Source organism: Cololabis saira, chromosome 12 (genome assembly GCF_033807715.1).
Source record: "Cololabis saira isolate AMF1-May2022 chromosome 12, fColSai1.1, whole genome shotgun sequence".
Taxonomy (NCBI): Eukaryota; Metazoa; Chordata; class Actinopteri; order Beloniformes; family Belonidae; genus Cololabis; species Cololabis saira.
This window is the reverse complement of record NC_084598.1, coordinates 34,655,322-34,678,837: the sequence shown is the minus strand read 5'-3', so window position 1 is coordinate 34,678,837 and position 23,516 is coordinate 34,655,322. Positions and strand designations below refer to the sequence as shown.

Below are 23,516 nucleotides of genomic sequence, written 5' to 3'. Positions count from 1 at the left end.
ACGTTATTCTGTGTATCCCTTTGTTTGTCTTGAATTCCCATTCCCTGCAGTCTGCCAGTGTGGTGGATCAAACGGGACTAGAAGAAGATAAAGTTAGAGATAAAAAAAGCACAGCCCCAATTAATGTAACAGAAGAGAAAAGAAAATTGCTTCAACGCAACGTGGAAAACAATCTAATCCACCAGATACTCAAGGGCTCCACCTGCTGTCCTCAAAACAGAAAGACACAGCTGCAAAGTCTTGGAATATCACAAGATTTCCAACCATTATGCAGGTATATTTCAAAATAAAAGCCCTATTCATCATCATGAACTATATTACTTAGATTAATGTTAATCCATTAACTAGCCTGACAGATCAGACCCACATCTAGAAACATATAGGTCTGCCTGCACCTGCAGGCTTTCAATAAACCCTTGTCTACACAAGCTTTTATTTTAAAAGCAACTCCTTAAAACAGTTACCAAATAGCAGAATGTACACTGTGATCAGTGTATACTGCATTTAAGAGTTTGATAACCATTCAGTTGTTCATTAGGGCTAATTTCTGGCAATAATCCAGTGATGAGAGGACAGTCTTACCAGTTACATGATCACAAGTCGATGGCTGATCTGGCTAGATTGCATTCCTGTTTTTTGAAATTCGTGTTGGTTAAAAGCATCTGCAATGTAATGTAACGACTGGGTTAAATAAATCAATAAATAAACTGCTGGTGAACCTTGGCCTGACCAGACATACCCATTCACATCATCAACACTCTGTTAATGGCGTTGGCATGATGATCCTCCTGCTCGCAGCCATTCCCACCGGTACAGGAAGTACCGAGCCAATCACAACGGGGCGGGGACTGGTGTTATTTGATTACTCTTACAGGAGCACCCAAACGCCAATTTACAAATCAACCAAAATGGCTGTAAAATTGCTTATAACACCTTGGATCTCCGTGTTTTTCAGTAAAACTGCAACAGTCATTCACCGGCATTCCTACGTCACATCCACTGTTGCCTATCGTTGTCGAGTTCCTTCTGCGTCTGTTGGTTGTCCTGGAAAACAAAGGAATCCAGAGGAACCGGACTCCTTTTTTCGCACCAAAGAGGAACAGAACCTGAACGGCTGGCCAACATAAAACCATAATAATGAATCACCAACCACAGCTTGACAGAAAACAATATAATATTTACTCGTAGTCATGGAAGCACAAAAACTGAGGGGAATCATCGGCAGCATAACTTTTGACAAGACTGTGATATAGTTGACATACTGTGGTTATTTTTCTAATGAAATATCAAATGACCAGGTTGCCAAGCCCCTCTGAGTCAACTACTGTGCAAATAAACAGAGTTTACAGTTCTTTATATTAATATACATAAAATGCATTGTACCACAAGCAACAAAAGGGCAGAGGCATCGAAGAGCAGATGAAATGTGTTAAGGTAGCACAAATCAATGTTGCACAAAAATCTACAGCCACACTACTTATGATCAAACATCCACCTTAGCTTTGAAATATTCAATAAATAATATGATAATGCGCAATATTTACATCATTTAATACCAACAAATTGATTTTAATAGCATCTGTTAAACTTCATGTGAACGAAACGAAATAATAAACCAGGCAAGCATACGCTAAGTTCAATTTACGAGTGTCGATATCAGACGGTGTGTAAGTGAGTCACAGGCTCTTCGAAGATGCCCAGAACATAATTTAGGCAGCTTGCTCTTGCTACATAAAGCTACTGAGGTTGTTCAGCAAATAAAACGAGTTGCTTTTTGCGGCAGACACTTTAAAACACAATCTGAACACTGTTTGTCCTGCAACCACTTGATGGAGGAAGAACATGGCGTATGCCTCGAGGTCCCGGAGAAAAGGCATCGGCATGACAGCAGTATTTCTGTATTGCACAAAGGAATCAGCATTTAAGAGAAGATATTTGACAAAAAGTAACAAAAATAAATAAAAAAAGAAAGAAAAAGAAAAAAAAAACCTTAGCAGAGATGCACAAAAAGGCGAAGACGTTATATAGTAGTTTCATGCATCTCTATTCACAGTATTCATCGAGGAAGGTTTTATACAACGCCTAAACTGCTCGTTGAATGGTTGGCTAGCTTTAAATACCCTCACGGTACATTTGTGTAATTCTCTGAATGTGACAATCTGTCACTTACATCCACTTCACTACGCGGTTAGACGAAACTGCACAAAAGTGAAAAACTAGCCCTCAGCTTTCTGGATGTGAGCAACTCTGTGCCACACCAGAAAACGACTCTTTAAAAGGAGCTCAGATGAGTCAAAAATCACCTCCGGAGCTGTTGTGCCTGTTTTATTGTGACCGAATGTGTGCGAGTTTGAAAACAGAAGTAGAGGCGTCCACAGTGATTGTGTTTTGTTTGTTTGTTTTTCAAACAAGGCTGTGGTAGCAGCATTTGCCTCAGTAAAACATGACAAAACTGGTAAAATTGGCCCCTCTCGACAGAAATCTGTATCAGAAAAGGAAGTTTGAAGCCAAGTGTCATGATAAACGCAACCATTTGTGGGTGACGTGAGCTAAAGACTAAGCTCGTCTGCCCTGATTTATTTAGTGGGGGGGGTCTTGTTGAGTCCTGGCCAAGCGGGGACGTAGTAACGCGGCAAAGTGCCTTCCATGAGTCTTTCCATCCACAGCCCCAGCCGGTCCAGTTTGTGGTGGATTTGGAGGGTGGATATGGCGCGGGAGCGACTGGACTTGCGCGGTGCGTGATCGTCACGGGAACTGGACCTGTGCCTCCCCCCGGACGCTCCTCCTTCATCCTCCGACGACTTGCCGTCCACGTCTTCCCCGGTGTAGACGGGCTTGAACAGACACAGGTACTTCTTGTGGCCGTTGAGCGCCAGGACGTAGCCAGTGTAGTCCACTTTATGGTTTCCCCCTTCATCCTCGTCTGCGTCGATCTGCACGGCGTCCTGCGCGTATTCCAGCAGTTTGTTCATCCACTCGCTGTGCTTGTCCAGGTTCAGGAAGGAGAAATGCAGCGTCAGGCTCCTAGGAGAGTTTTCAGAGTAATAAGTGTCATGAAGCATCTACAGATACGCACCCAGAGTCCTTACAAACACCAGAAAACTGGACCACATCACACCGGTCATGAAACGGCTACACTGGCTTCCAGTGAGTCAAAGGATAGAGTTTAAAATCTTACTGCTGGTCTACAAAGCACTACGGAAGAGTATTAGGGCCAGGCAGGAGAAAATAAAAAATATTTTAGAGGAGGAAGATTTTTTTTTCATTATGCACTTAGAGAAAAAAGTCGAAATGTCGAGAAAAAAGTTGAAATGTCGAGATTAATGTTGAAGTACAATTTCGAGAAAAAAGTCGAAATGTTGAGAAAAAAGTCAAAGTTTTGTGAATAAAGTTGAAATGTTGAGAAAAAAGGTGAAATGTCGAGAAAAAAGTCGAAATGTTGAGAAAAAAGTCGAAATGCCGAGAAAAAAGTCGAAATGTTGAGAAAAAAGTCGAAATGCAGAGAAAAAAGTTGAAATGTGGAGAAAAAAGGCGAAATTTCGACTTTATTCACGAAATTTCGACTTTATTCTCAAAATTGTACTTCAACATTAATCTCGACATCTCGACTTTTTTCTCGGCATTTCGACTTTTTTCTCGAAGTGCACAATAAAAAAAAATCTTCCAGTCTCAAACTCTTTTTCTCTTGCATGGCCCTAATACTCTTCCGTAAAGCACTGAATGGTCTTGGACCAAAATACATGCTGGATCTGTTAGTTCCTATGAAGCTCCCAGACCCCTGAGGTTCATCTGGATCTGGTTTGTTGTGGTTCCTAAGAACCAGAACCAAGCAAGGTGAGGCAGCGTTCAGTTATTCTGCTCCTCACCGGTGGAACAAACTTCCTGTAGACCTGAGGTCTGCTCCAACTGTCAGCTCCTTTAAATCAGGCCTAAAAACATTACTGTCTACTGAAGCTAATCTTAAATTAAATACTTACCTGCTGTACTCTACTGCCCTTACTTTTTAACAACTTGTGCTTTTTATTATTTTATCTCTTTTCTTATAATTTATATTGTATTTGTTATTTACTGTTTAATTGTGTCTTGCTGCTTTTCATGTTGATATAAAGCACTTTGAATTACCTTGTGTTGAATTGTGCTATACAAATAAACTTGCCTTACCTTGGCTTGCCTATAAAAAAACCTCACACTTCGTACGCTTGACGGAGAACAGTTTCACGTACCCTGTGAAGGAATAGACCTCTTTGGCAAACTTGCTGAGCAGGATGTTCTTGGAAGCATCAGCGAGCACCAACACTATGTTCATGTGTCCTGGCCTCAGTTTCACCAAGTTGCTCATGTAGGTGATATCCGTCAGCTCCGTCACTTCCACAAAGTTCTTTTTAGGATGACGGCTAGAACAAACAGCAAAAACACAAACCTGGTAAATAACACACAATTAAATCTGACGCCGTTAAAATCATGAGGGTTTTTCTTGCCTCGAGGTCCCACCGGCTCCCGATGACCCATTCTCTGCTTTAGCTCCATCTTTTGTCTTCGGCTTCGTCGGCTTATCTTCGCTTGAGTCGCTGCAATATTATTTTGTTTTTAGTCTTTTTTTATTTTTGTCTTTGTATTTTACCATGCTTGCGTTTTTAAATTTACAAACCAACCTGAAGGCCTGGACGACCACAGTTCCAAATAAGATGAACAAGGCCGAGAAGATGAGGGACAGAAGAGGCATCATCTCCCGCCTGAGTCACAAAGAAGATGGTGAATTAAGTTTATGAAGATCATGTTGTGCAATGTTGAAGTGAAACTGGAAATAGCCTATTTGCCATAATAATAAGGTATTGCACCTGACACATGACTGTTTCAGGGGTGCTGCATACGATTTCTGTACTCGGACATCAGCACTTACCAATTTGAGAATTTGTAATTTGTAATTTATTTATTTCAAAACAGGGACAGTGCACAATAAGACATTAATCTTGTACAAGGGAATATGCATTGTGCCAGGTTATAGCAGCTTGCTATTTTCCACCTGTAGTCCCTGGGCAGGTTGATGGAATAGTACATAAAAATTAGTATAGAAAAAGAAAAAATAAGTAAAAGAACAGAACAAAGCAAAGAGACAATAGATAAGATAGATAATAGAAACATGGAAGCAGATTCAAGAGAGCATGGGATCTGTCAGATGTCGGTTGCCATGAGAATGTGGTTTCTTGTGTGCATCTGTTTATAAAAGTTGTTGCCTCTCATTTTACACAAGATAGACCAGGGGTCGGCAACCCAAAATGTTGAAAGAACCATATTGGACCAAAAACACAAAAAACAAATATGTCTGGAGCCGCAAAAAATGAAAAATCTTGTATCAGCCTTAGAATGAAGACATGCTGCATCTATATTAGTCATAACTGGGGGAAGATTTTTTTTTCATTATGCACTTTGAGAAAAAAAGTCGAAATGTTGAGAAAAAAGTCAAAATGTCGAGAAAAAGTCAAAATTTCGAAGGAAAAAAGAAAAAAGAGAAACAAAGGAAAAAAAGCAGAAAAAAGAAAAAAAGGAAAAAAAAAGAAAAAGAAAAAAAACAGAAAAAATAAAAAAGAAGAAAAAAAGGAAAAAAAGAGGAAAAAAAGGAAAAAAAAGAAAAAAAAGGAGAAAAAAAAGGGGAAAAAAAAGAAGAAAAAGGAAAAAAAAAAAGGTCAAACATTTTTGAAAAAGTTCCAGGGGGCCACTAGGGCGGTGCTAAAGAGCCGCACGCAGCTCTAGAGCCACGGGTTGCCGACCCCTGAGATAGACTAACAAAAAGATTGGGTTAATAGACGGCAATTACACCAATACCCAAAATGATGGCCTGTCCCTTTAAGTAACTAAAGAAACTTCCCACGTACCAGTTGTTGTGCAGAATATCATCGATGACTTCAGAAAGGTAGTCGTAGGACGCGTAGACCCACCGGATCACAAACATCTACGAGGTTAGGGCATAAACGCGGCTCAGAGACAACACTGGCAGGTACAGCTGGTGTCTAAGAATATCAGCTGCACATTGTAAAATGGATTTGACTCAAGAGGAACATACGGAAGCAAATTCGTTGTTGAGCTCGGGCAGCATGGCGTCATGGATGAGGATGGACGGGTCCTGTTGAAGTCGCTCCAGCTCCTCCAGGAGTGTCTGCTTGTCTTCCTCGCTGCCGTTCCAGGCGGTAACCGGCTTGAACAAGGCCTTCCCGGCAGCGTTACGCCGCTCCAGGATCAGCACCTGCACACACAAGCAGAGGAAATAACAGCAAACAGGGTGCACATTAGTGTAGATTTTAGTTGTATTTTATCTGCTGATTTTGTTTCAAGAACATCTATTCTGCCCTTTTATGCAAAGATTCCCTTTTTTTCAACCATGTATTTACACCTCGGTTTAAAACAACTGTTTTAAGGCGGCAGAGCCACACACTTCACCCCGATCAATCCAAATGATGAAAATGTTAAGTGGGCTGAAGATAGAGAGGTGGAAGCTGAGTAATTCTTTTTTTTTTTTTGTGATCAAATTTTTATTTCTTTTTTTCCTTTTTCTGAAAAAACAACATGGTGCAAAAAAAAACACCAATACATAACAACAAAAAATGAATAGATAAATGTAATAACAAAAAAAAAACAAATACAAAAAAAAAAAAAAAGTAATGCCGATATTATTAAGTATAACAATGCAAAATTAACACATAAATTAAGAGCAAAAATAAATAAAAAAAATAAATGAAAATAAAATCATAACCCCAGACATTACCCACCCACCCCCTGGATCCTAGCAGCTTTAAATCACATCAATGTGTTTATAATATAACTTTTAACATGGTATACTTAGTTTTCCTTTATCACACTAAGTACATAGAAATTATGTATAATGAATAGTTCACTATATCAAAATGTAACCACGACAGAAACTAAATATTTCCAGGCTTATCAAATGCCTTCATACCTGCTGCTGCTTGTTTCTTTTTTTGTAATTAATTATTTTATTTGTGTATGTAACATTTAGTAGTTGAAAACCGATAACCATAATAGTCTTTTTCCAAACATAATATTTTGTATGACATAGATTAACAAAAAAAAAAAATAAAATACAAATCAATCATCACCCCCACCCACCCTCCTCCCTCCCTCCCTCCTCCCATCGGACCAACCAAATTACGTAATGCCTAATTATTAATTTTTTTATCACATTTGCCTTGTATCAGTATATACACAGACAGAGTACCTATATTTAACGCAAATATACCACATATAAATACACTTCAGTACACCAAGCCAAAGAACACCTTATAAGGTCAAGTACAATTTTTAAAGCATGTTTTGGAGCACCTCTGCGAACTGAGACCATACATTAATATTCTTCTCTCTTGCACCATGTAACCGGGCTGTCGAGAGTTCCATATACACGATATCTACAAAATTGAGAGCCCATTGTTGAAATGTTAAAATATGAGGAGTTTTCCATCTCATAGCCACAATTTTCTTTGCTGCTGTTAATCCCGCAAGAAAGATGCGTTCTTGTGTACGTTCCAAATGTAACTGGGATATGTCATTTAACAAAAATATGGTTGGGGATGGTGTGATATTAATAGTAAAAATTAATGAAAGTTTAGAAGCAACCATCCTCCAAAACTCAAAAACTCCTTGGCATTCCCAAATCATATGATAAAAAGTACCAATTTCATTGGAGGTACACAAAGTACAGTATGAAGTATTTAATAATTTCATCGCACATAACCGTCGAGGAGTTAAATAAGTTCTATGTATATAATTGAAATGAATTCATTGATGGTCGGGGTTCCTAGAGGTGAGTAAAATATTTGACCAGATGTTATTCCAATTAAAATCTACATCCAAATCTGGAATATCGCTCCTCCACCGAGCGTCCACAGTTAGGGGCATATAGCCGGATTTTAAAATAAATTCATATAACAAAGAAACCAGCCCTTTAGATCTACTTGCTTTGCAGATGCGCTCATGTATAAGGTGTATTGTAAGGGCAGACTGCCACGGGACCCCGTAGGCTTTCATAGATGATCTCAGTTGCAAATAGAAAAAAAAAGAAGTACCAGGTAACTTAAAAATTTTACAAAGCTTCTGAAACGAGCACAGTCCATTTTCGTCAAACACATCCCCCAATGTATGAACACCTTTTGTCTTCCACCCAGCGAAACTGATGGGACATCCGTCTATTAGAAGACCGAGATTATTAAATATCGGGGAAAACATATTCCATTTTCCATCAATCTTACACATCTTTTCCACAGATCTCCATACCATTACAAGGTGAGCAACAATTGGCCCAAACTGCGCTTTGCATTGACTAGTAGTGATGTTAGAAAATAAAAGATCTCTCAACTCAAAGGGGTGAACCAAACTCTCTTCAAGCTCTCGCCATGACACCATAAAGGTCGGGTCAAACCATTTCAAAAGGGGGCGAAGGGTGAAAGCCCAATAATACAGTTTAAAATTAGGTAACGATAGGCCACCATCAGCCCTAGCTCGTTGTAATAATGAAAATTTGATTCGGGGGCGTTTCCCGTGCCATAAAAATTTGGAGACTGCAGAATTAAGTTTTGTCCAGAACTGTGGTGGTGCTGGTAACGGGAGCATGGAGCTAATAAAATTAACACGAGGTAGAATATTCATCTTTATAATCGAAATTCTAGCTTGTAAAGAGTTAGGCAATGACGACCATCTATCTAAATCGAGAGAGATTTTATTCAATGTATCACCATAATTGTTCTTCACGATAGTCTGAATTGATGGAAATATATTAATACCTAGGTATTTAAATTGACTGACCACTGGGATTATGGGTGGCAGAGTTGCAGATCTTGCTGTATCATTAAGGGGTAGAAGAGCTGATTTTGTCCAATTTATTTTGTAACCTGAAATGTCACCAAATTGATTGAAAATATGTAAAATATGAGAGATTGACTGGGGTGCCTGATTTATGAACAAAAGAATATCATCAGCATACAATGAAATATGATGGTTAGTACCATTAATCGAGATTGGAGTGATGTTGGAAGATTGACGGACCATCTCAGCCAACGGTTCAAGTGAGAGCGCAAACAGTAGTGGGCTCAGAGGGCAGCCTTGTCGGGAAGACCTACAAACCTTAAATGGTGATGAACAACTCTTTCCCGTCAACACCATTGCTGTTGGGTTAGAGTATAAAACTTTAATATAGTTAATAAATGTGGTACCAAACCCCATCTTTTCCAACACTGACCATAGATAAGGCCATTCAAGGCGATCAAATGCCTTCATTGCATCCAGTGACAACACAGCGGCAGGTGAGCCTATGGTGGAGGCCTTGTCTATAATGTGTAGTAATCTCCTGACATTATCAGATGCCAATCTTGTCCCAATGAAACCTGTTTGGTCACAATGAACTAACTTAGTCATATGACCTTGTAAACGGCGTGCAAGTACCTTAGCAAATATTTTGAGGTCAGAATTAAGCAGTGAAAGCGGTCTGTAATTTGAACACTCTGTAGGATCTTTATTCTTTTTCAATAATAAGGAGATAATAGCTAAATTAACATCTCTAGAAAAGGTTCCCTTTTCAATGGCATATTGAAACATATCAGATAATATTGGTCCTAATTAATTCCAAAATATAGCATAAAATTCAGGTGGGATCCCGTCAAATCCGGGAGATCGCTCTTTACGCATCTGGTCTATTGCCTCTTTAATCTCTTCTAGGGAGAAAGGAGCATCAAGGTTGCGAGCGTCCAAATCAGTCAATTTTGGTAGCTGAGTCATGGCCAAAAACTCATTACACTTGTCTGTATTATGTATAATCTCAGAGGAATAAAGATCTGCATAAAATGAACGAAATCTTGTATTGACCTGTTTTGGTTCTGTAAGTATGGTCCCTTCTGTTGATTTAACGCTAAGAATATCTGCAAACTGTTCAGTATGTTTGAGTCTTAAGGCCAAAAGATGACTAGGCCTCGCACCATTAAAATAATAATTTTGTCTCGTACGCTTCATGAGAAACTCTGAACGCCGCTTAAGAATTGAATTAATTTCTTTTTTGACTAACTCCTTCTGAATCGCTATGTTGTCACTGAAGCTGCTTTGTAAAGATGCATCTAATATCGCATACTGAGCTTCCAATTTTTCCAGTTTTGCAGATCTCAACCATTCACCCAGGAGATCAAACCGAAGCCTTCGTTTGGCTAAAATTGCCACACCCTTAGTCTTAGAGGTTGCAGTTGATGAAGCCAGAACCCGGTAATATTTATTCGCTAGCCGGTTATTATGTTGTTCCAAAAGATGAGACTCTTGAATGAATGCAAAATCGATTGCTTTAGATCGCAAAAAACTCAAAATACCGACTCGCTTGTGTGGTATATTTGCTCCCCTTACATTAAGACTCAAAAATTTTAAATCTGTCATGACCACTTGTTACCTTTATGATAACTAAGGCTTAGTGAAGTACCATATATAAAACCTGGTTGGTCCCCCAGGAGATCCCCATCTATACCCCATATACTACAAACACACAAAAATAAAAAAGAAAAAGAAAAAGAAAAATAATAGAAAATTAACATTGAAGTTTTACCCGTAGAAAAGAAAAATTCTACTAGCTTCACTGTTCACTAAACAGTCCTAACTCAGACACAGCTCACCTTGCTCCGGAGGTAAGCAACACTCAAAAAGTGGAATATATCTTATAATAAATAACCAAACAAAGCAGTGCCCTCTATCGCAGTGCCTCTCAACCCCGGCGATCCACCGCCCCAGCACACCCCCGACGCCCCCCCCACCCAGCACACCTGACCCAAGCGAACGGGTCGCCACCAGGCTTCTGCTGAGTCTGATGACAAGCCGACCTACCGAATCAGGCGCACCGGAGGAGGGAAACACCAAAAACACGTAGGGCAGCGGGCCACCAGGACCAGGGTTGGGAAGCACCGCTCCAGCGCCCTGTATTAATAAACCAAATAAAACTCCCTTTTGTAAGTCCTTAAAACAAAGTATATAGCATCTCTAACATTTTCCCAAGGAATTATTCCAATTGCCAATATGAAAGGCCATCATTTCTAATATTCAGCCTACCCAAAAAAAAAAAAAAACATATGATCAATAAATTAAGATACCCCAATATAACAAAATATTATGCAAAAATCATAGTCCTTGTATGATTGATCTCTATTAAGGAGTATTTAACAAATGAAATAAATGGGATAGCTAATTTGTGTCTCCCATTCTGTTTATACAAACAATAAGGAATATAAATATTTAAAAAGAAAACAACAACAAATAAACAATAATAATAAATAGCTAAATAAATTGATGAAATAAATATAAATGTAATTAAATAAAAAGATATTACTAGAATAAAATATTTAACATAAATATGATGCACTAAACACACTTAAGTTGGTGTATGAAACTTGGGTGTGATCCACAGTCCAACAGTTTCCGATGAGATTGATCTCCATCACAGATGTAAACCAAAAAATACGTAAATTAAAAAGAAAGTTAGTAGGCTTAAAAAGAAAAAAAAAAAAAAAAAAAAAAAAAAAATTGTCTTTGGCCGTCAGATATTAACCAGTCATATAGCCACATGATCACGGCATTATGGCGAAGGCATTTCACAAATTTTCCAATCAAAAATCTTTATATGAATAACTCTATATTATTCACTGTCATTTGAAAGCAAAATATATGAATCCTCAGGACTTACCTTTAAACTAATATTGTAAGGAATATTATGTAGCCTTCAAAGAGAAGAAAGGATACCGTGTTATCCAGGGGATGAAAACTTCTCCTTGCAGAAGCGCAGCGCATCCGCGGGGGAGTTGAAGGTTGTAGTTGAACCCTCCGCTGTGATCCAGAACCTCGCAGGGTGCCTGATCCCGTATCTCACGCCCTCTGCAGATCTGAGGATATCCTTCACTGGACGATAGGCGGCTCGCTTCTTGGATGTTTCAACGGACCAGTCGGGATAGATGTAGATGTTCTTGTCATCGTATTTCAGCTGGCCTGCTTCCTTGGATAGCTGGATAATGCGTTCCTTGACTCGAAAAAAGTGAATCCTAGCAATGAGAGGACGAGGTCTCTCGTTAGAGGAGCGTAGCGAGCCAATTCTGTGGGCTTGGTCAATCTCCGGTGGTGAGGTTGTAAACTCCTGTTCAAACGTTTTCTGCAGGAAAGACTGAATGAATTTCACTGGATTTGAAGCCTCACAAGATTCAGGCAAGTTAAATATTTTTATGTTATTCCTGCGTGCTCTGTCCTCTAGCATTACGACTTTCTCCAGTAAGTCATCATATTTCTTCTCCAGATTAGTGACTTTCTTGTCCATGTGAGACACAGAGGAGCTGATGTTTTCAATGCTCACTGTTTGTTCAGCGACCGAGGTTTGTAGTTTGGTGATTGCGGGACGCATTTCTTTTCCAATGTCGTCAATCTTCCCCATTAACTTTTCCTCCATCTCCCGTAGCATGGGTTGGAGAAAATCATTCATCAGCGGCAGAAGTGCTTCTTTCATCGCCTCTCAACATGGGCTGTAAAATGCCCGGCAGCGTGTCTCGCGTTATGGGCTCGTCGTCCATGTTCGGGACTGCCGTCCTTTGTCCTCTTCTCGGCATGTAATAATCTCCAGCGTACCTCAACGAGCTAACAAGTCGTTGAAGGTTATTTTAATTAACTTGGCGTTTCAAAAATAAGGCAAAAATGTTTTATTTGAGCGCGCCTCTCACGGAGTTCAGTAGCTGCGTCCTACGCTGCCGCCATCTTGGACCTTGGAAGCTGAGTAATTCTTCTCTAAACCCGGTCAGGTCTGAACGGCTGACTGAATGAGATGTTTGCAGACTTCGGCGGCCTCAAACAAAGTCAGAGTTTTGGATTTGGTCATTTCAGACACTCAAGCTCACAAACACAGAAAGAAGAACACAACATTTCATACAATATGCTAACAACCATTTTTCCAAAAACAAATTGCGATACTGTGCAACAGGTAAATTAGCAGAAAAAACTAATATTTCAAAGACAATTTTAAAAGTACAGCATATTATGGGGCAACAAGCAAAAGGTTTGTAATGCTGAAAAATACAAAAATCACGAGAAATCTTTGCACACAAAGCTCAACAACAACATGGAATAGATGGGCTCTTTCTAGGGTTCCAGACAAAACTGTTGTAATATCCAGCTCATCACTGCATCCATGAACCCAAGGAGAAACTCGCAAGTGAAAAAAAGAAAACATAAGTGCCAGAAACAGATTCAAAACTGAGTTAACACCATCAGACCCCCATGTTTGACCAGACTGTACAGCAGCTGCTTAATAGTGGGGGTTCTTTTTCCAAAACACTGTAAAATGTGAGTGTGAAATACATTTTTTTTATAAAGAAGGCCCCAAATTGGTTCTGAATCAAGCAAGAATTGGAAAAGCTTTGGACGCCTTGGTTTCCAATCACTTCACGGTAAACATGTATAAAAGAAGATATATTGCAAATCATAGTTGAAACTGAGTCCAGAATCGTCAAAAACCAATCACATTTCTGAGTTTCTGCCTTTACTATGTTGTATTTGTACACTATTAAAAGATGTTTCATCAACAAAAAGGTTTAACTGATTTGCGAATCCCAGCATTGTGTTGGTATTCCCATTTTACCCAGCATTCCCATATCTATGGACGCATGTGTGAATGTACCTGCGGCGGTGACTGTGAACTGTCCTTGCTCTGCATCAGGGTGTCGCAGAGCGGCTGCTGTAGCCGTTGGTAGACGTAGGCAAACCTCACGACTTCCTTCGCGTTGGTAGATGCGAAAGAGAGGAACGCCTGGTTTCCAAATGAAAAGGCCTCTTCGTCGCCTGTGATCAGCAGGACGCAGTATCTGAAAGGAGGAGGGTCATCACGTTCAGGACAATTGCTTCAATGGACTCAGACAGGATTTGAAAATTCAGTTTGGTTACATATTTTATTTCAGATTTTTTACTTCCTGCGTCTGTGAAACTGTTTGACAGGACAGAGCTCGTCGAAGAGTTTCTGATTGACCAGCCGTGGTGCCAGGAGAAACTTGTTGTTTGAGATGAACTCGTCAATTATCTGCTTTTTCATTTCTTTAGCCTGAAGAGAGAAGATGAGCGAAGAGTCAAGACGATGTGAGCAACAGGTTCACTGAATAAATAAAAGCTGGCGAGACGACTCCGCGTTGCTGTAACGTACCTGAATGATATCGGCAGGCTTGTCCACGTTCTCTTTGAAGACCAGCATAGTGGGAGCGTAAGTGTTGATATTAAATCGTTTCTGTAGGTTGGCGGTTTCTGAGAGACCCTGATCCACGTAGCCAAACTGCAAGTGGTCCTTATAAGCAAAAGCTGTCAGCTATAGAAATAAAAACAAAGTTGACTCACTTGAACAGTGCTGACACATGTGCAAAAGCTCGTACATCCTGATTTTATTTTTTTTTGTGGGAAAATAAAAAAAGTTAAATTACCGGTGTGGTAACTGCGCACAATGCAATAACACCTCCAAGACCAACTTTTTTTTTTCATCCCCAACTCTAACAAAAAATTTACCATCAAAGAGGTGATTACTTGCGCATCTACACATGTCATATATATGCTACGCTGCCCTTGCGGTCTAGCATATGTGGGAAAAACTTCCAGACAGCTAAAACAAAGGATAAGTGAACACAAAAGCTCCATACGGAGAAAAGACAGTAACTATCCTGTGGCTGTCTTCCACGGAGGGGTGGGAACCTGGACTTGCTGCTAAAACGTCGAGAGCTCTTCTGGATTTTGACTCTACAAACACTGGCACCTAAGGGATTGAATGATGAACTGCCTTTGAGTGTTATGTTATGATTTGGTTTTATCATGTGTAGTTTCCTTCCTCACACTTCCCAACAATAATGAGAGCCAGTTTCTATATGTATGATTTGTGTAATGTGTGTATATTTATATATATATATATATATATATATATATATATATATATATATATATATATATATATATATATATATATTCACCTTTTTTAATCTCTAGGAATTGGGTCGATTAGGAGACTGGGCCTGACTCCTATTTATTCTAAGATGTTCTCTTCATGATAATTTTTGATATAATCTGTGTTTTTACAGGACATTCATTCTTGTACTTGTCATACTGAGATCAGAACACTTAGATAGGATTTTTGCTGTGTGACTCTCTTCCCTCATTGCAAATATTTTAAATTGATTGACACTTTACAGGTATAATCATCTTCCCTTTTTAATGATTATGCCTTTCGATTCAACTGATGTATTTCGTGCATGCACAGTGTGGGTTTTGTGTTTCTTTTCTTTTTTTCCTTTTTTTCCCTGGAGATTCCCTGTTTTGGAGATACACACTGACTGTACTTCAGTATGTGACCTTGTTTGAAGGTGCTCAGGTGTAGGTGTAGCGGCACCTGATTGGACCACATAGGCCTACCAGCCTATAATAGACAAGCTGTGGTTCTGATCTGCTTGATGCCTTGAGAAAGGTCGATGACCGAAACGTTGGCCCAATAAAACAGTAGTCTGGTGAGAAGAACGTGTGCGGGAGTTTTCTTTTTTTTAAATTGTGGGAAAATAAAAAAAGTAATAAAATTCATAAATACATTCCCAGATGACAAACAAATTACTATTTTCATTGTACGATTATGTATTCAGAAAAAGTTCAGCCAAAATAAAAATAAAATATTAAAAGATTCATAAGGGCAGTACTAAGTACCCCCATTCATCAATAGCTTGTGGGTTTGTGTTTTCTCCAAATGTGGCCCTCTGTAATGTGTCAAACAGAGGTCAAACTTCTTCCCATCCCATTGATCCACAGGACATGGTTCCAGAAATCTTGTGGTTTGCTCATATGCAGTTGTGGGAACTTCAGTCACGGGTCCATATTATTTGGTTTAACAGGCAAATTTTTCTCCTAGCAACCCTTCAAAGCAAACAATCTGAATGTGATGTCATGGACCTTGAACATTTAACAAGCTGAGAGAGATCTGCTGGGTCGAAGAAGTAGAAACTGGATTGTTTTTTTTTTGTATTTTTCTCTGAACATTGCATAGTCTGACCCTCAAGTAAATTTACTCGGAAGGTTTGCAACTGTCTATTATGCCTTTCACTAATGAATAATCTTGTTGAACTCAAATAGCTTCGAAATGGTTTTATGAACCTTTCCAGATTGATGTGCAGCAATGATTGCTTTTGTAAGATTTTGCGTATCTTTCCCTCCTTGCATTGTGTTAAAGGTATTGTGACATGAAAAACACATTTTTCTTGATTTTTTGTGTTTTGTTGGGTGTCTTGACATCAATTACACCCAAAAAACAACTAACTTTTAACATTCAGTGTATTGTGTGCTTTCTGGGATTTTCCGCATAACTATGCAAAAACGGCGCACCTGGTTTGGTGGCGGGTCGTTACGTATAAACCCGCTAAATCACCGCCCCCTCCACCCAGCTCCCTGCCTCCTCTCCTCTCCAGTGCACCATAAAGGCTGATTTATGGTTCCGCGTTACACCGACGCAGAGCCTACGGCGTAGGGTTACGCGGCGACGCGCACGGACGCTGAACCCTACGGCGTAGGCTCTGCGTCGATTTAACGCGGAACCATAAATCAGGCTTAACACGGAGCTGTTTAGAGCCTCTTTTGTTCTAATCACCGGAGGACAACTGCTAAGAAGACCCGCGGCCACTGACTGGACTTAAGATAAGGGGACTGCTGCTTGCATGCCTTTATTTTTATGATTGTTTGCTGTGGTTTGCCCTGCTGCTTTTCCGTGCATGCTTCGCCTGTCGCTCCCGGCTTAACTCTCCGACGCCGCTGTGAGCGTATGGTTGGGTTGGAGGAGGTTGGGAGGAGGAGCGGCGCAATGATTGACAGGAAAGGGGGAAAGGGAAGCGTTTTTCACGGCGCAAAAAAACACTGTCATAAAAAGCCAGGAATGGAGTACTAGCGTAGTTTTTCTTGTTACACTCTTTTAGACACATTTGAGGGATGTTGGCCAATACTTTTAATAGTGTTAAAAGCATGTTAAAAATGATGTCACAATACCTTTAACACACTTGAATGCCCAAGACTAGCAAACTGGCAAAGCATGTTCTTTTATAATCAGATAATCAAGTCCCTAATCAACTTCCCCTGCAGAACCTCTTAAATCCTGATGAACCAGTGGGAGGGGCGGGGGAGTACTTAGTATTGTCCAGATGTACTAAGTTTTGTACATAAATGTAACATTAAGAACCTACTTTGTACACTAGAGGAACGACGGGTACTTGGTCAAACAGAAGCACGTGTGGTTTGTTGAGCTCATACCAGCTGTTCAAGAACTGCTGGTCGTTCTTGTCATTAACCTGAAAAATCAAAATCATAAATCATGAGTTATTCACTAACCATCCCTTGAGTGAAACAGTGAAACAGCTTCCTTTGATTAATAAAGATGTGACATATGTTAATCCCGGTTCATGTGCGTATATTTACCTGCTCCACAAGCCTTTGAGGAAGAAGATCTTCTACAAATTGCCTCAGGTGTTCCTTTGCTACGGCATAATGGAAAAACGTCACTTTCCCACTGATGACTCCCAGTATGGATGGAGTGCGGTGAGCACCGAGATGATTGGCTAAGCGTCTTTCATCGCCGACGTCCACCACACCTATTCCAACACCTTAAGAAGCAAAAAAAAAACATCCCAATAAACATATACGCCATCTGAACTCACCCTAGGGTTGCCAACTCCCTGAAAAATAAATAAGAGACCCCTCATCGGCAGGGCCGGCCAACCCAATTGCCTTGACCTTTCCTGGCGTGGTGAATTTTTTTAGCCCATTTTTTTGTGAGTGAAACGATTTGACTCGAACCTGAATTGAATTAGATGCATATTTTTGAATGCCATGAACACATGGAGAACAAAGTATTATCCAGCAATTCACTTTAATACAAAATAACAAAATGAGCTGAATAAAATAAGTATATTTCTTAAACAGAAACCTGTCCTGATTAACTCCTGAATTGTATAAATCAATATAAAACAATAGAAAGAAAACAGAACATCCATTCTGTAATAGTGCACATTTTTGGTGCAATAACAAAAGTGCAAACAGAAAGTCTGCAGAAAACTGTAGAAAAGAGGCCATGACTGTCGGCTGAAGTTGTAGTAAAACAGAAAAAAATAACTTATGAAATCATCTCACAGTAATACGGGACAAAGTGCGTCTCTTTTCAGCTCAATATGGGACGTGTACTTTAGTTTATAAATACGGGACGTTTCCGTTTTTCAAGGGACGGTTGGCAACCCTAGCTCACCCTGTAGAAATGACTGTTGGGCCAGGACTGAAGGGAAATGGCTAACTAACCTAGACTCTCCATCTCCTGCACCACCTCCTTCCACACAGGCTCGATGTGGATGCAGGTGAAGCACCAGTCCGACGTGATCTTGATCAGGTACGGCCTCCTGTAGCTGTCGGGCACCACCTCGCCCACGTACTGATTGAAGTGGAGGGCGTACTTGCCGTCGGCAAAGTCTCTGGTATTCTTGCTGTTGAAGGGGAAGCTGAAGAAGGACTCGTCGAAGTAGAAGTTGTCGTGGCGATGGCCATAGCGACCGCCGCCGTACGGCTGGGTGTCATCAGTCTGCCCGTAGCGGTCGTAACTCGTACGCTTGTCCTCGTTGGACAGGATCTAGAGCAGAAGCAGGTCAAACACCACCAGTCTTATATCTCACCTGAAAGGTTGTCATGGTAACAAAGCAAGAATATTAAGCAACAGCTAATATGGCTAAAAACAATAACACAGAGCATCGATGTTCCCATTCATCAGGCATCTGAAAGCTGTAAAAAGTTTTCTAGAGAGAGTAAAGACGCTCAAGCCACAAATGAAGAAGTAATGAATTCATACTGCTTTGTAATAATTCTGTAAACACTTTCTTGTTAAGTATGTGCTTTATTTTTTGTTAACTTGACTTAAACTATACAAGCTTCTTTGAGATCTTTTAAAAGTGTTATATAAATAAAATGGATTATTATTATTATTTTTATTATTATTAAATACACATCTAATCTTCACTATAAAGCTTAAATAGATGTCTGTCTTTCCTTATTCATAAAATACATGAATATACATTTTGTTGTTTGCATATCAACCAGTCATAATTCTGTTGAGCCTTTTTTTTTATTTGCATGATTTGACATATCGGTGCATTAGATTTCTGGATTTATATGTAAAATGTTTTAATTATGAGTGTCTTTTGCTATTTCTTCTTCTTCTTCTTTTGTTTTTTAAAATATACCTACTGGCAACAGGTCGAGAGGTTAGATAGATAGATAGATAGATAGATAGATAGATAGATAGATAGATAGATAGATAGATAGATAGATAGATAGATAGATAGATAGATAGATAGATAGATAGATAGATAGATAGATAGATAGATAGATAGATAGATAGATAGATAGATAGATAGATAGATAGATAGATAGATAGATAGATAGATAGATAGATCCCAAGTTTATTGAAAAGCTGTTGAATTGTTTGTCAAGTATTGTGTTTGTTCCTATATTCTGGTCAGAGCTACTAAAATATTAGTTTTCATGACTACAGCTTAAATTGCTTTATTCTCCTGTATGCACAAACTGCAATGATATATATATATATATATATATATATATATATATATATATATATATATATATATATATATAGTTATATAGTATTCCACCAACCTGCCCAGGGACTACAGATGGAAAATAGCAAGTTGTTACAACCTGGCACAATGCATATTCTCTTGCAAAAGATGAATGTCTTATTGTGCACTGTCCCTGTTTTGAAATAAATAAATACATTACAAATCATATATATGAAGATTTGATCAAATATGAAAATATGAACTTTTAAGTTATTGATATCAGTATCAGCCCTGCAGAAGGAGTGAATTATTGCCTATGGCTTACATTTACTTTTGAATATATTTTCTAATACATACATACAAATATAAACTCCATTACACCATATAAATCTTATATCATAGATCATAAATCATATAAATCTTGACTAATTCCAATTGTAATTAGTAGTTGACACTGTGGTAAATTATTTTAATATTGTAGTTTTTTCTGTGCTACTACGATGTATAATTCTATACTTTATTGTTATTCTGTATGTTTTTATTATGTATATAATAGTGTCCTGTGTGAGGACCCCAGGAAGAATAGCCATTAATCCCACAACGGAGTGATGGCTAATGGGGATCCTAATAAATAAACAAATAAACTAACCTCGTAGGATTTGGTGATCTTGATGAACATGTCCTCAGCCCCTGGATCTTTGTTTTTATCAGGATGCCTTCAGAGGAAGATGAGCATTAGTTATCCAGGTATGTTGAGGTGGTATACAGGGGGGCAGATCCGATGTCAGGATTGGGGGGGACACCAACGTGATTTTAATTTTTTTATTTTTTGCCAATATGCAACTCATACCATGCCATGAATGGGTAAAGGCTCTCCAAAAAATACTGCACAGGGAATCATTTATTGTGCTTACCTTTCTTGTTTATTTGTCCTAAACAGCCAACAGTGTGTGTCACTGCTTACTTAACTGTTATATTCGTAAATCATAATTTTAAGGGTTTTGGGCATGTAGTGTCTACTCAGGGGAGAAAATCCCGGGGGGGACAGGGGGGACAAGTCCCCCCCATTAGTAAAGCTGTCCCCCCCTAGAATAATTTGAGACAGAATTAATAATTTTGGAACAATGCAGTAGTATTTAGTAGTGATGCACCATAATGAAAATTTGTGGCCGAAACCGAAATCGAAAAATAATAATAAACAGTAAAATCTCATTACACTTAAAACAAGAGTCATCACCAGAAAAATAACTTGTTATTTGACAATTTTCACCTGTTTCAAGTAAATTTTCACTTGAAATAATTAGAAAAATCTGCCAGTGGAACAAGATTTATCTTATAAGCAAAACAATCTTGTTCCACTGGCAGATTTTTCTACTTATTTTAAGTGAAAATCTACTTGAAACAAGTGAAAATTGTTGTTTTTTTCCAGTGATGAGTCTTGTTTTAAGTGTAATGAGATTTCTTTTAACTAAAAATGAGACATTTTAACTAGAAATAAGACAAATATTCTTGTTAAGATTTGGGGTTTTTGCAGTGTATTATGTCAGATGTGCTGTATTATTGCCACCTTCCACCTAATACCATTGTTTTGTATTACTCTAAGAAAGGTCTTCTGCCTGTTTGCGAGATAGAGTTGAAAATGTCAAAATGCTGTATTAAAGGAAGGCTAAAACTTTTATTCCTTGTCCCCCCCTGGATTTATTCTCTAAAATTTTACTGTTTATTGTCCCCCCCAACTATGAAACGGGATTTTCGCCCCTGTGTCTACTCATCTCAAATTCTTCTCACCATCTTCCTTTTATCGTATGGGACTACTTTATGCACGATTAATTGATATATGGATGCAATATGGAGCCCTAAACAAGTTGTTTAAACTAACTGATCATGTTTTAACACAGTTATGGTGGTAAACAGTTCTAAAAAAAAAAAAGGACCCATTGCTTTCATTCTGTACATCTCAAAACGCACTGTGGATGTATTATTTTTTTTTAGAAATATATTTTTAATAAATATTCTGCATATTCAACCTTTAAGTCTGAAAATACAGTTGTTCAATTTTGAATAATTTAGGATATTTATATTGGGGCAATTCATGTTTTTCAGAAATGTCCCCCCCGTCCCCCCCGGGATCTGCACCCATGGTGGTATATTACATTATATTACAGCATCACTGGAGAATATACTCACCATTCCTTTGCGAGACGCTTGTAGACCTTCTTGATCTCCGCCTGGCTGGCGCGGCTGGAAACCCCCAGGATCTTGTACGGGTCCATCTCAGGCCCGGCATGGGTAGATCCAGCCAGCAGCGCAGACAGGACCAGAACCAGAACCAGAGGCAGACACATCCCTGACCCCGCCATCACTGCTGCCGTAAACTCACCAGACCATCTTAAAGCAAACCGAGCTCCTGCACGCCGTGAACATCCTCATATTTCACTGTTACACAGCTGTTCCTGCAGAGTGACGTGCACAGCTGTGGATGCATCGCAGCATGTTGACTACGTAGATGAGGGAGGCTGAGCTGATGCTGGTGTTACCAGCCTGTGGATTTCATGTTGTTACTCGCAACCATAGACATATATACGTAGACGCCCCATCGAGCGCTGAGCCTTACGTCAACGACGCCGCCATATTGGATGAGGCAAGACTGCGCTGTAAACTAATACAAATAAATAGACTTATTTTCATAAAGCGCCTTTCTACAAAGACATTTACGTTTTGCGTCTCATTTATTCATTCACACACGCACTAGTATACTTGGGAAACAGTTAGACACCAAATATAATATATTTAATTTTCTCAGATGGCAAAAATAAGAACTTTATTGATCCCACATAGGAGTAATTCATGTTATATCAGCTATAGAGAACAAGGTAGTGCCGAAAAACAATATATATCCCCCCTCACAAAAATAAGAAAAATAGAGAAACATATTTTCTCATCAACAAAGCATATTTTACATTTAAAAAATAACATATTTGAACCATTTTTGAGATTTTTTCAGTTATTTTATAATCTGAAAAATGGTTCAAATGTTATTTTATTGTCTGAAAATGGTTCAAATATGTTATTTTGTTATTTGAAAAATTTTAAATTTGTTTTGTTGATGAGAAAATATGTTTCTCTATTTTTCTTATTTTTGTGATTTTTTTATTTTCTTACTTTATGAAAATAAGTCCATTTACATGTATTAGTTTACAGCGCAGTCTTGCCACATCCAATATGGCGGCGACGTTGACGTGTCGCAGCACCGGGCAAAACCACTCGATGCGGCGTCTACGTATATATGTCTATGCTCGCAACACCTTTTCACTATTAACGCGGTGCAGAGCTACAGCAAGAAAATGCACCACAATTGGGGAGGTATCGAGTGTCAATGGTAGATTTGGGAGATTTAGTACAGTGTGTGGCCATATGCTTATTTTTTAAAAGTGTTAGTTTGAATGTTTTTCCCATAGACATATATACATCGACCGCTGGGGCGCTAGAAATACAGCCGCCATCTTGGAGCGGGCATCTTACCCATAAAACAGCATAAGACAGAACAGTGTTGAAGATGCCAGAGCGCTGTACCACGTATAATCATAGAACCAAGTATGTTTGTTAAGAAAAATAATTCATCAAAATGTGATTTGGGCATCAGGAGCAATTTGTTGATAATTCTGACTGTCTCTGAGTTCAACATGCAAATATTTTCCGAAACCGTCATAATGCATGCTCTTCAAATATACAAAAGTTTGTATGTAACCTTACACATATCTTCACAAACTTTAGAGTGGTAAAGATCTGTGTGAAATTTGCTTTAGTACAAAGTATACAAAGCAGTCCTCTTTCAGGGCTTTTAGCATGTGTAAATATGGTTTGTGAGATGGGATATGTATACTGGACTGTCTC

At 38.9% G+C, this 23,516-nt stretch overlaps 1 protein-coding gene across 1 annotated transcript; it reads right to left on the bottom strand.

Moving 5' to 3' along the window:
• Nucleotides 1-1,165: 1,165 nt before the first annotated feature.
• LOC133457424 (dnaJ homolog subfamily C member 16-like) lies at nucleotides 1,166-22,166 on the bottom strand. The gene is made up of 14 exons (XM_061736689.1): nucleotides 21,810-22,166; nucleotides 20,272-20,338; nucleotides 18,355-18,679; nucleotides 17,482-17,666; nucleotides 17,250-17,354; nucleotides 14,201-14,359; nucleotides 13,971-14,101; nucleotides 13,685-13,868; nucleotides 6,062-6,241; nucleotides 5,874-5,950; nucleotides 4,653-4,733; nucleotides 4,479-4,568; nucleotides 4,224-4,394; nucleotides 1,166-3,024 (listed from the first exon to the last, which is right to left on the bottom strand). The coding sequence occupies exons 1-14, from the start codon at nucleotides 21,980-21,982 to the stop codon at nucleotides 2,577-2,579; spliced, it is 2,376 nt and encodes a 791-aa protein (XP_061592673.1). The 5' UTR covers nucleotides 21,983-22,166; the 3' UTR covers nucleotides 1,166-2,576.
• Nucleotides 22,167-23,516: the final 1,350 nt, after the last annotated feature.